The 14,263-nt window shown below is 39.3% G+C and overlaps 1 protein-coding gene across 3 annotated transcripts in view; it reads right to left on the bottom strand.

Annotated features, from left to right (window-relative positions):
* Positions 1-14,263, bottom strand: part of hook3 (hook microtubule tethering protein 3) — a 32,400-nt gene that overhangs the window by 14,583 nt on the left and 3,554 nt on the right. For all 3 annotated transcript variants that reach the window (XM_011481914.3, XM_011481913.3, XM_004074853.4), the window contains exons 2-8: positions 3,077-3,162; positions 2,919-2,991; positions 2,779-2,829; positions 2,558-2,690; positions 2,400-2,467; positions 2,223-2,285; positions 1,995-2,078 (exon numbers count right to left, since the gene is read on the bottom strand). In XM_011481914.3, coding sequence (XP_011480216.1) covers positions 1,995-2,078; positions 2,223-2,285; positions 2,400-2,467; positions 2,558-2,690; positions 2,779-2,829; positions 2,919-2,991; positions 3,077-3,162 — 558 coding nt within the window. The remainder of the gene's footprint in view (positions 1-1,994; positions 2,079-2,222; positions 2,286-2,399; positions 2,468-2,557; positions 2,691-2,778; positions 2,830-2,918; positions 2,992-3,076; positions 3,163-14,263) is intronic.

Here is a 14,263-nt window from a genome sequence, read left to right as displayed (position 1 = left end):
TGGCAAAATCAACAGTGTGGTACATCCTGAGAAAGAAAGAAAGCACTGTTGAACTCAGCAACGCAAAAAGACCTGGACGTCCACGGAAGACAACAGTGGTGGATGATCGCAGAATCATTTCCATGGTGAAGAGGAACCCGTTCACAACAGCCAACCAAGTGAACAACACTCTCCAGGAGGTAGGCGTATCAATATCCAAGTCTACCATAAAAAGGAGACTGCATGAAAGTAGATCCAGAGGGTACACTGCAAGATGTTAGCCACTCAGAAGCCTCAAGAATAGGAAGGCTAGATTGGACTTTGCTAAAAAGCCTCTAAAAAAGCCAGCACAGTTCTGGAAAAACATTCTTTGGACAGATGAAACCAAAATCAACCTCTACCAGAATGATGGTAGGAGAAAAGTATGGAGAAGGCGTGGTGAAGCTCATGATCCAAAGCACACTACATCATCAGTAAAACACTGTGGAGGCAGTGTGATGGTCTGGGCGTGCATGGCTGCTAGTGGCACTGGGACACTAGTGTTCATTGATGACATGACACAGGACAGAAGCAGCCCAATGAATTCTGAGGTGTTTAGAGACATACTGTCTGCGCAGATCCAGGTGAATGCAGCCAAACTGATTGGGCGGCGTTTCATAATACAGATGGACAACGACCCAAAACATAAAGCCAAAGCAACTCAGGAGTTTATTAAAGCAAAGAAGTGGAATATTCTTGAATGGCCAAGTCAGTCACCTGATCCTTACCCAGTTGAGCATGCATTTCACTTGTTGAAGACTAAACTTCAGACAGAAAGGCCCACAAACAAACATCGACTGAAAGCCGCTGCAGTAAAGGCCTGGCAGAGCATTCAGAAGGAGAAAACCCAGCATCTGGTGATGTCCATGAGTTCAAGACTTTAGGCTGTCATTGCCAACAAAGGCTTTTCAACCAAATATTAGTAATGACCATTTGGTTTTCAGTTATTTCATTTGTCCAATTACTTACCAGCCCATGAAATGAAATGTTTAAAAAATGCTTTAGTTTTTCCCATTTTTATGCAATCGTTTTGTTCAACCCATGGAATAAAAGCTGAAAGTCTGCACTTCAATGGCATCTGAGTTGTTTTATTTAAAATTCACTGTGGTAATGTACTGAAGCTAAATCAGAAAGAATGTGTCTCTGTCCAAATATTTCTGGTCCTGACTGTAGATAATCTATTGAAAACAGTGTCTTATTCCACCCTAGACTGTCCCAGTAAAATGTGCAGTTTTTTATGTTTTTTTTTCTTCTAAATCATCAAAAGATTTAACTGTCAAGAAAAGAATGAAGCAGAACCTGGTTAGTAAAACAACCTAACATATTATAAATACTGTGATTGTAAATAAATAATAAGGAAATAAAGGAAATAAAAGAGACGCCTCATTGCTCATGTGGTTAACATGTATGAAGATAAATAGAAAATGTTAATATATCCACAACATAAAATGTTTATAGCTTTCCATTTAGTTATACACAGAAATCATTTCTTATTCAAATAATTTCTTTAACCAAAAAAAAATCCAATATTTAAAAAAAACTTTAAGTCCACATTAACTCTTTTAGCTGTGCTAAAAGGCTACAACTATACATGACAGGCATACAGCTTTTCTTCTACTGTAGAATAAAATGACAAAAGATTTAGACTGAAACACTCAGTCGAATGTGAATCTGCTAAAAACAGCAATACCATCAACTTTGATGTCTCATTATCTCTTTCTTTTGATTGTGTACATTAATTGTATTTTGTAGGATGTTGCTTAGTAACAAAATATGACAAAGTATATTATGAAGACTGGAAATAACATGTTTTTTGGGGGTAGAAAAACAAAACATTTATCTCCTAATTACTGGTTTTCTTAGAATGCTGTTTTGGATGGATGAGATATGAAAAGGAAAATCAACACACTGGGTTTTGTTTTGTTTTTAGTCACAAGGCTCTGACTTTTTGAAGATTATCACCTCGTAAAACTAACCTGCATGTCGAGCTCTCGACACCTCTGGGCGATCTCTTCTTTGGTTGCCAAAACATCGTTCAGCTCCTCGACCGTCTTTTTCAGCTAAGATTAAAACAGATAAACAGATTGAAACACATTTTGTTTTTACAATTATTTCTCTAAATGTGTAGCTGCTTTAATGGCAAACAAATGAAAGAGGCAACATTTAGTTTCAGCTTTTAGATTTCTTTTAAAATATGCTCAAACCTGTCTGTCTAGATCCAAGTAAGAGTCATTTCCTGTGGTGACCGGAGTCTCTTTACTCATGAGCTACAAAAAGAAAGAATATTAAATTTAGCAAAGTTTTTTTTTTTTTTAATAATACTAAAAAAGATCAGATGCAAAAAACCTTAAGATCTATATTTAAGCTAAATGGCAGTCTACCTCCTGGATGGCTGTCATGACAACATGCTGCACTGATTCCTCCATTACCATGATGGTTTGAATGTATTCTAGGGAATAAAGGACAAAGGGGATTTTAGGAAACTCCAGCCAGTTGACAATGTGAAGCAAAATCAGTCGCACTCACACAGTGTATGTACCTTGTTTCTGCTCACAGTTAACAGCACATCCTAAGATAAGTTGTAACATTCTCCCAAGTTCTGCTGCATCGGAGTGTTCTCCAATCAGATTCACATCTGGCAGTGTGAAGTCATTAATCTGCTGCCCCAGGACCTACAACAGAAGCTTGACTCCTTAAAAACTAGCTGACCTTAAGAAGAGTTTCATGTAACAAAAAAAAAAAAGAATGGGTTCTTCTTACCTCCTGGTAATAGTCTAGAATGCCTGTTAAGATTTTTTTAAGATTGCTGACCTAAAGTTAAAAAAGGACAATCAATAATACTAAACATTGTTGTTACAGAAAACATCAAATATCTTCTTGAAAGAAAATGAGATTGTTACCTTTAATCTCCAGTTGTCCCCGACCTCTGGTTTGATTCTGCTAATCCAAGCATCGCTAAAATACCCCCCATCTCTGGAAAATTCAAGGAGATGAAAGATTATGATTAAAAGACACAAAATGTGATAGCATCCAAAACAGAAATGGGGCAAAAGCTCACATTTTCTGAAGAACTTGGGCCATGACGGCACCATTGGTCAGGTCCTCCACCCTTTTACAAGGAGCCTCAACTTCAAACGTCTGGATCTAAACAACAGAACGTGAAGATGAAAGACATGAACTGTTGGCATAAAAAGGTAAAATTCCTACATATTACTACATATTCAAGAACATTTAGAACAGGGCTGGGTTGATCAAATTGATAAATCGATTTGAAGTGACCTAAGCTTAATTAATCAGTAATCGATCCATAAAAGTAGAGATCGGTCTTTTATGATTTTCCTTTTCCGGTGACTTAACACACAATAGCAGCAAAAGCCAATGCTCGCTAGCTTGATGCTGTTTATAGACTGTTCTGTTGTAATAATCTCTCATTATTCGATTAGCGCCCTCTGTTGTCGTATGGAAAAATAGCACTTTTTAAAATTTGTATTCAATGATGAATAACGATGAAGCAGACTGAAGGCTGAGGATCAAAACAGAACAGTTGTAGACTCCACAAAAGTAAACAGATCGTCAGTCCACCTCTAGTGTCAATAAATCAAATACATTTTAAAAAGAAAACGTTCCAATGCATAATAGAAATTCCCATCGGACGGCTAAGGCTAACGCTCGACCTCAACATACATTGCTGACTAAGGCCCCATTTACACTGCATGGTTCAAGTGACCCACTTTTTCCTCTCATGTGGCACAGATCGGATATGACCGGTGAACGTGTAAGCAGGAAAAAAAACACATTTTCTCAGATCGGATTCAGGCCTCATTCATATGTGGAAATAAATCGGATACGAATCAGATACGTGCATTTGCGTGTGCCATGTAAGCAGACAAATCGGATATTCCCCAGAAAATCAGTGATGTCAACTCAGGTGGACACCACCAACTGAGATCACATGACATTATAGGTGCTTTGTGCGCTGATTTTGCTGTTTGATCATTATTAAGGGTCTGCTCGCCCATAATTTTTTTAATCCGTGCGGTCAGTGGTTTTTTCTTGGCTGCAGGACCGCGAACAAGGATTATCATTAGGCTGACATGCTAAAAACATTGGCCGTGGGGGAACTTAAAACTCTGTGCGGGCAATTCCGCAATGAGCATCTTCGATGTAAACATGTCACATGGGAATTACATCAGCCTTTGTTTTGTCTGGACACCACTGGAAAAACAAATTCATTCAGTTTCTCAGATCTGCGTAGCAGCACTTCCGCCTTCGGCGATCCGGCTGCCGGTCGGAAGACAAAGCTACTAGTCCCGGGGGAAATTTCGACGGAAGGCTGAAATGCTGCTATGTAGTCCTGAGAAGCTGTTGTTAGCAGCTTAGCTTGTTCCCCCCCTTTTTTGTTGCGTTTCTTTTGTTTGACAGCGGTTGTCATGGAGGCAACGCAACAATGGAAGGAGGCGTTGCCTTGGGCGCTCATAAATGACGCAGGTGAACGAGAGGGGATGTGCGGGAGAGGAAAAGAGAGGCTGTCCTACCGTATGTGCTCTCTCTGAGTCTTGAATGAGGAAGTGTTTGCAGACGTTGTGCTGTACTAACAGTTTGATCCGAGCAAAGGAATAAACGACCACTAGCCTGTTCCAGAGCAACAGTGTCCCACGTGATTAGTTACCGTTTGCGTCCCAACCGGGACCGGACCGGAAATAATAGCGGTTTACGACTACGGTCTGAAGCCTGAGGCTGAAAGGTAACACTGTGTACAATCATCAGGAGTGCACAAGCGTCACAAAGCCATCTCCCCTACCGCTAACACAAGGCTACAAGCCTGGCCGCACTGCTCCTAGCATGTCAGGGTCAGAACGTCTACGTTTGGTAGTTTCAGCATTGTATAGTGTAATGTAATGTAAAAATCGGATATGATGTAAGCGGGTCATCAAAAAAATCGAATATAGTCAGAAAATCTGATTTGAGCATCAAGACCTGCAGTGTAAATGCAGCCTAAATAAACAGCTATATTTACTCACAGGCATGAATTTTCCAAACTCTTTTAAGGAAAGAGTTTTTTTTTAAAGTAACTATTTGTGGTCTAAAGCACCGCTGTTGCTCAAATCTTCAGGAATAAAGTGTAATGCTATTCCGTGAAATCCACCTATTGGCTAAACAAAAGCGCCCTCTAGGAGAGGCAGAACATAATGATCTGCATGCTTCTGTTGGAGCCTCCCCGTTTGAGAAATCATGTAACACTGTATGGTGTGAACAATCTGACTGATTTATTATTTCATTAATACATTTGACAATATGTGAACTATATCAGATTTATATGAATATCTTCAAACATACTTAGATTATTATTGTATTTCTATGGATATATAAATAAATGTGTAGACCGTGTAAATTCAAAATCGAATCAAATCAATCCAGGCTCTGGTAAATCTTCGATTTACCAGCCAATAATTTCCGATTCTGAAGATTATTGGTGATACCCAGCTCTGTTTAGAACTCTGCAGTGATTGCATCAAGTCAACAACTTAGCAGCTTTGAAGATTCTATGACTGGGCAGTTCCAAAAGACCACAAAACCTAAAATTAAGCACATTCTCTGTAGTTGGAAACACACGAAATGTGTTTTACTTTACATTTCAGCTGCATGCAGGTTTCCCATAACCAGATTCAAGGCCAAGTATCAGATGGAGTGATGTAAACCACACTACCAGTGAGCAGTCATTGAAACCTTTTCTGAGGACTGACGAGTCATGTTTCTCTGGGCGAGTCAGGATTTTAGCACTTGTTACCTGCTTGACTGCTCTGTGTCCTCTGGGATAATTGGTGGAGATGAGGCAACACCTAAGGTTTGGGTTGAACTACTTACCACTAGAATAAACTGGCTATTTATAATCTGACCACTTTATAAAGGCACAAGTGTTGACACACTGCTACCAAAAATAAAGATGATAACAATGTGATCTAAACATCTCCCCTCGCTGCTGGCATTGCTACGTCATAGATCATCACTGTGACACCAAACACATGAATGCAGAGAAATATGACTTAAGTTCAGAAGGTAAAGTAGAGAGCTAAAATGACACACATGCTAAAGGCAGAATACAAGAAAAGCCCTTATCTTTCCAAATAAAAGATGTTTTTACCCATCGAGCAACAACCTAGAATCCAAACAATTTGTCTTTATAGTGAACTAGTTAGAAGGTGGATAAAGCATGCTCAAAAGTGAATAAACAACTTTCTCATGACCACCGTATACTGCAGTATTTCCCATGAATTTACGGAAATTGCTGCTTGTTGCTAAATAACATTTTTGTAACAAATAAAATGTTTAGAGTAACAGTTTCTCCAAAAGGAAAGATTTAAATAAAAAGATATTCAAATATTGTGTCAACACACATTTAATTAAACTATTTTCTTAGATCAGGTTGTTTTCTTAACAGATATTATACATACTATCCCCCTGCTCACATTGAGGATGAACTCTGCTTTACCTTACTTATTTTATAGAGCAAAATGGTTTGGAGCAATAAAAACAATGTGATTAAGCCACAGAAGCAGTTGGATCAAATTAGCAGAGATTAAGAAAGAAGCCTGCAAACAGGAAGCGAGCTGACCCTGATCCCAGCACGAGGCCGAACTTTACACACTGTGCAAACAAAAGCCGTTAGTAAAACTATGAACGTTTTAAAAATCTGAACGAACATTTATTAATAAATCTTTGTTAATGTAATTTTTAACCATAAAGTCTCCATCAAAGTTTACAGCAGATATTTGGTCAGTTTTAGAGAATTGTTCTGTCAGATTTATAACTTCTTACCACCTTCTTCATTGAGTTGGTTACTAATTCATTTAATGGTTTTAATCTAATTAAATTGATACACAAGAGTTCTAGCATCAAAGGCAAACCTGCTGTTTCTTTATTTTATTTGGCAGGATAAAACATTAAAATGCATTTAAAGGTCCAATTAATTATGTTTTAAAGGGCAAAAAGCTAGAGGGCTGTAAAACACAGAAAAAGCTCTCTGCTACTCATGTGGAAATGAAAGTCCACCACATTTTGGGCTGCATCATTTCCTTCTACAGGAAATTTGACAAAAGGAAAGAAAACAGAGGATGAGCCAGTCCATCACAGAAGTAGAGACAACGTCTCAGCAGCTGTCAAAAAGCTGGGAAAGCCTTTGTGCTCACAAACAGTAGAAAAAGCCTTTAGCATGCCGTACTTGACAACACAGACTTTTCTTAAAGCCTTTCATTTCACTCAAGAATGTTTCAGCTTCTTTCTGTTTTATATGACAACAAAAGTTGCCTTTAGAAAATTGCATATTAAGATAAGGATATATTTTAGTTTAAACCAATGAGAGATATATTAATTATAATAAAGAGGGGGCTTTGCCTAGTACTGGTCATCCTGAAAGTAATACGTTTATACTAAACTTGATTAGAGGTTGAAAATACAGCAAGTTTATAAACCATTGAATGAACTAGCTCATCCCTTCATGATTACAACCAACAACAAAATAAATGCTGGTGAGTGCATTAGCATCATTGATGTTAATAAGCTGTAGCATCACTTACACATTCTGCTTTGCTGCACATGCGATGCAAATAAATAACCCCTTGAAACCCCTTTAATGTTCACAAAACACTTTGTTTGCTTTGTTTAAAGCTTTATATTTGACCACAATGTATGTTAACCTTCTTGTGTCCTTCTGACACTCTATCTTCAAGACAAAATTGATTTACATTTCTTTTCTTTTCTTTTCTTTTCCTATAATTGGATTACTAACACTTTACTTCGAGGTCCTAGCCGGAGCTACCGCCAAAAAGATCTTTTTAAAGTTTACGAATACTTGCTTTGTTTAGAGAAAAGAAAAAGAAAATGATTTTTCAGAATAGATAAAAATCATATATTATTTTTAAGAAAAGCGTAGGACAACGAAATGCTTTTTTGTCAAATAGTTCAACGCATTTAGACCATGGAAACAGAATAACACGGATCAAATAAACTAATAAATGTGTCCTTAATCACAATAGAGAGTCTTTTCCAAAATAACAGACACTATTAAGGTCATTTATATGCACCGTTGTAATCATCATCATATTTTACTTGCATAACAAATCATGTCTGATGTGAATTCAGAAATGTTTTGGTTTTTTTATGTAATCAAACTATCATAAAACAATTCCCATAAATGCATGTAGGTATGTATGTATGTATGCATGTATGTATAAACAATAAGTTTTGATTTTGTGTGTATCTTATGGATGAAAGGATTGTTATGGAGGTAAAACTAACATAAAAGCCACATCAATTTGCCAAATGCAGCTTTGACAAGCCTTGGTCAAAGGGATCTTAAACTCTCCTGTCACTTTCAGGATCCGACTTAGGGGCAGAATCTTTTTTTTATTATTTTCTTCATGGTTTTATTTTGTATGTTATACATTTGTCCCCTTGGTTTGCCCAATTTCAGAAAGTAAAAAGCTTAATGGCGTAAACAGACAAAGAAGCCTGTAGTAGTTGGAAAACATGCGGTAATCTTATTGTGGAGCCATGGATCTGTCACTGAATCAAAATTAAGTGTAAGGCTTAGTAGAATTCTGAAACCTGTTAGAAATGCCCTACATCCATTTTTGCCACTTCAGAGATAAATTCAAGATCAAACAAATAAAAAAAAATAATTCTGCTGAGACAAATGTTTCCAAAAGCAAAAGGAATAACCATAAAATATTCAGTTCCCAATTTCTGACCACAACTATCTCAGAATTAAGGAAACAAAATCTTAGCCTAAATAATTTTAGTTTAGATCAGGGGTCTGCAACCTTCAACACTGCCAAAGCCTACTTTACCCTCTAGTAAATAAAACACTGATTTTTATATTTATTATTGTTACCATTGTGATAAATATAAATGTTCTAATATTTTTTGCATAACAAAAAGACAATTAAATATTTGAAACATGTAACAGTTTTGGCAGAGGTTCACATGACTACCTTTCATCATCAAAATGCAGCAAATGCAGTAGAAAGTGCAAAGTCTACAATATTAATAATAAATAATATTTTACCATTTCAGGTGCATGTCAACCAAAAATGCATCAATCTAACAAACGAAACTTAAATTTGGAGCCATTTAATGACCTCTATCGTATTTCATTTTACAGTTACTTTATAAAACTACATTTTATTATTTTTTATTTTTCTTTAACCAAAGCGGAGGGTTAAAACAGCCACAAGTCGCAGACCCCTAATTTAAATGAACTTCAACCTAGAGGAGGAAAAACAACACAACTTAAAGCAATGGAAGCTTACATTCAAATTGAAATAAAACGCTGGGACTGAATGCTTGAAAAGTGGAGCAATAACAAAAGGTAACATTTGGATCAAAACATGAAACAAAACTAAATCTCACGAGCAAGTGGCTACTAAAAGAAGTTAAGTTTACTCTTTCATCCGAAAATGCTAAATGTCTACACTCTCCTTGCCTTAACATTGTTTTCTGACAGCATGGTGTAACCTAAAGATTTGAATTCAAGGATTCATTGGAAAGCGTGTCAAAGTCATGTAGTTCAGAAAGCATCAGACATAGATGCTCCGAGATTTCACCAGACTCCAGCCTTTAATTCTGTCCCTTCATCAAACTAAGTTAACTTAATAATGAAACTTCTTATGCAACCAAATTAACTCTTTACACAATTAAATCATATCAGTCATCAACAATATAATTGGTAGTCAGACAAAGATGCTCATAATTTTTAAGAGTGTATTTTCTTCAAGGGGCAGTAACTAAGTATATTACTTAGTAGTACATTCATTTAGCAGTACATTAATAATCAAATTTTGCTAGAAAAGACTATTAAGCTCACAGTCCACCAGCAGCTGACCCCTCTAAAACTGATCATGCATGCATTATTTACTACATTATTATAGGCCGACATGGAAAGCAAACTAAGATTTATTTTCAGGTTACCGTAACTTATTGATAGGGAGCTTGAAAACATCCAACATACTCACAATACATACAACTGACCCGTGCTGAAGTGGAGGCCAGTCTGAGGTCAACGTGTTCTCCATGCATTTTCTGGAACCTTTTGTCCAATCTATGACTAATCATATGTGAAAAATAACAATATTTTACATTTTCCTTATCTATAGCTGCTCATTACTCTTGAAACCTACAATTCCTTATGAAGTGATATTTATGCAAACAAAACTTGTACAATTAGCAGATGAAAATATTAAATATTTGCATTTAAAAACTGTTTTTTTTTAATCATAAGTTTCAGTTTAGCATGACATATTTGCCATCAAACAGCCTGCTGATTGGTCTAGATTCTGTCCAATCGTGTCTCTGTCTCCCATTGACAGTGCCTAGAAACAGACACAGACTTTGGACTCTGTATCGGTTCTGTTCGATCGGGATTCTACAGTCTTCAACCAATCTAGCCTGTTTCTGAGTAAAATCCAGAAGAGCAGCAAAGCAATCATAAAACAGGGTTCTGTATTTATTTATGTTAGTGTAGCAACCTACGTGTTTAAAATGTCCAGAGAAACAAAAAAACGTCTGAGCTCCGATTCCGTGCAGCCGGAAGTTACATTATAATACGATTATAATTTGTATTGGAACTACAGTTTTTGTCAGGAATAAAATGTTGAAATATAAAGAGAAAATAATGTTTATTTCATGAATCCTTTTGTTTGTTTTTTTAGTTTGGACAAAAGCACACGAGTTCTTAAAAATAAGGGTGTATTCAGACGAAGTCGGCTTAATTTGGTCTGGATCAAGCTCAAGTAGCCTTTTCTGATTCAAACCAAAGCTTGTAAACAAAACCATAAATAAAAATCACTTCACTCATTGGTCAAGAGTTTTAAGGGCGGGCAAAGCAACTAGAGACAGAAATGATGGAAGTCCTGTGCTTTACAGTCCCTCCTTGGTATTTCATTCAAACTATATTTTACTGAGCAATTTAAAACGCCTGTATCAACATCAGGCCCAACACATGCTTGCTTTTTTGATCCGGTGGAGGCATGCTGCAGGGCAGTTACTGGCAAGACGACGTCTAAGAAGGGACGCTACAATTGTTCATTTCTTATAGGTTGTAGGCAAAACAGTGAGAAGCAAAGTGGGTCACGTTAAAAGTTGTTTTAATGAGCCTGCATTCATCCGATCATATTTCAGTGACTTGTTGTATCTCAACGTTGTGGTGTTATGGCATTGTGAACGTAATTGTCAGGGTTTGACAATCAGAGAAAACAAGGTAGCTTTTAGGGTGACGTCACAGCAGCGCGTGCCGCGTAACGAGACACAGAAAAGCATGTAAAAGGCGTTTTTTGCTGCGTTAAGATAAACACAGTTGTAAATACCAACTATAGTGCTTCAAAAAACCAACACCATCTTCATCCGTTTCTCTGAACTTATCTCCAGAACATTTACCATGAACTGTTCCTGTGATGGATTCGTTCCTGATCATATCCATCCTCATCAATCCCAAAGAGAAATTCAACATCTTCAACTCTGCCTCATGACTCTTACTCAGTCTCTAAACCAGGGGTCCCCAGACCCCGGCCCTGGGGCCGGATCCGGCCCCCCGACTCATTTGACCCGGCCCCCTGAACGGCTCCCTGACCAATAGAGGGGGCGGGTCAAAAGCAGCCTTTTTTTCCGATTAATATCTTTTTTAGCCTGGCCGCCTGATTGTAATGTTCTGATTTACATTTATCCTATTGCCCCTGAATGCATCTCAGTTACAGTGAACGAGATGTTTTGGAATAGGAGTAACACATTATGGGATAGGCAAGACGCGCGAAACCTTCTATTTACAGCGAACACTACCCTCCCAACCCCCACACAACGGAAAAATGGCAAAAAGGTTAGGTAAGAGGAAAATTGATTCTGAATGCAGGGTATTTAGCCCGCGGTGGACAAACAAGTATTTTTTTATTCAACACAAAGAAAAGGCTGTTTGTCTCATCTGCCAAGAGACGGTGGCGGTATTCAAAGAATACAATATGCGCCGACATTTTGAATCCCGTCACAAAGACAAATACGATAACTTGCAAGGCCAAATACGAGCAGAGAAACTCTCAAAGCTAAAATATAGCGAGCTGCGGTAAAGCTTTCACCGAGGGAGAGTTTGTGAAGAAATGTTTGAATGTCGTCGCGGAGGAGATGTGTCCCGAGAAGAGAGATGTATTTAATGCGTTGTGTCTGTCGGCGAGCACGATCACCAGACGCGTTGAAGAAATCGGGAGTAATGTCTATGCCCAGCTGCAGCAGAAGACCAAAGAATTTGAGTTTTTTTCATTAGCGCTGGATGAGAGCACGGACGTGCAGGACACGGCGCAGCTGCTTATTTTTATTCGTGGCGTTAGCGCAAACTTTGAGTTTTGTGAGGAGCTGGCAGCCCTAAAAAGTCTGAAAGGCAGTACCACGGGGGAGGATATTTTCAACAATGTATGCCAAACCATGGAAGAGTTGGATCTGGACTGGGCAAAGCTGGCCAGCATCACCACCGATGGAGCTCCGAGTATGGTGGGCGCATCTCGGGGTCTAATAGGACGCATGAACGCGGAGATGGAGAAACGCGGTCTCAGCGCTCCGCTACCAGTCCACTGCCTAATTCACCAGCAGGCACTGCGCTGCAAAGTGCTGAAGTGGGATTCTGTCATGCAGGTTGTCGTATCATGCATAAATTTCATCAGAGCAAATGGACTTAAACACAGGCAGTTCCAACAATTCCTGTCTGAATTGGGGTCTGCCCACGGAGATGTGCTGTACCACACAGAGGTCCGATAGTTAAGCCGCGGCAGAGTTTTGAGGCGTTTCTACGAGCTGCTACCTGAAATTAACGCATTTCTGTGTTCCAAAGGCAAAACGGTCCCAGAGCTTATCGAACCAGAATGGAAATGGCACCTCGCATTTTTGACAGATGTGACAGAAATGTTGAACGGCCTAAACTTGCAGCTACAAGGCCAGGGAAAACTCATTTGTGACATGTATTACCACATAAAAGCATTTGAAGTGAAACTAGCGCTGCTTATGGGGCAAGTGAAGAAGCACAACTTCGGCAATCTCCCTGCTACCCCAAACTTTTCTGCAGAGAACCCAGCGGCCCCGTTCCCAGCCGAAAAGTGTGTGGAGGCACTGGAAATGCTGAAGGCGGAGTTCAGTGTGCGATTCAGTCAACTTCATGTTCATGCAAAAGAAATCCATCTTTTCCAAAACCCCTTTCTTGCCAACATCGATGAAGCCCAGCCTTCTTGTCAGTTTGAGCTAGCTGACTTACAGAACTGTGATGTTTTGAAAGACGCATTCAAGCCCAAAAGTCTCATTGACTTCTATGCCGCTCTCCCAAATAACACGTACCCTAATATAAAAAAAACGCAATGAAGATGTTCACACTTTTTGGCAGCACATATATCTGTGAGCAAACCTTTTCACGGATGAAACTCCTGAAAAGTCCACTAAGATCAAGATTGACGGATGAACATCTGCATCAGTGTTTGAGACTTGCTGTGACTACGATGGAACCGGATATTCAACTCCTCACAAGCCAGATGCAGGCCCACAGTTCATCTTCCTGCTTATGAACTTACAGTCCATCGGTGAGCTATTAAACTTAATATTTGGCTTTCTGGGAAACAATAAATGTTTACATTTGTGCACCGCTGTGATTGTCACACTTTTTCTGTTTCAAACTGACCCGGCCCCCGATCAGAGAAAGGGAACGTCATGTGGCCCTCATTGGAAAAAGTCTGGGGACCCCTGCTCTAAACCAACAACATGACTGCTTTCCTTCTTGATGACACTCCTTTGTCACATATCACACCTGAAACCTTCCTCCATCTCCTCCTGTTGGCCGGGGCAGTGCGGTGCTGGGGGGTTTGTGGACCGGCAGGGGTTACTGTGTGGTGACGTGGGGTAACCAGTAGAATACGTGAGAGTTTGAGAGGGCATTGAACGGGACAGGCCTGGGGGCTACCTCCCCGGGCCTCTTGGGGCTTTCCCTCCCTTCTGCAGGGTGGGGAGGGCACCAGGGTGGATATGGGAGGAGGGTTTGAGGAAGTTGTAGGTTGGTGGGGGGGGTTAGAGGATAGTGTTGTGCGTGTGTAGGGGGTAAGGGTGGAGTTGTGGTTGCATCGTGATCTTCGGGCTGACTGGTTTGGGCGCCATCTTTAGCACACGTCTCTGTGTCCAGCACCCGGTGGCCCCTATAGCTTCCGTTTGGTAAAGCTGAGTGTGCCTGCCT

This window comes from Oryzias latipes, chromosome 12 (assembly GCF_002234675.1).
Source record: "Oryzias latipes chromosome 12, ASM223467v1".
NCBI lineage: Eukaryota > Metazoa > Chordata > Actinopteri > Beloniformes > Adrianichthyidae > Oryzias > Oryzias latipes.
The sequence above is the reverse complement of the archived record's forward strand: the minus strand, read 5'-3'. Positions and strand labels throughout refer to the sequence as shown.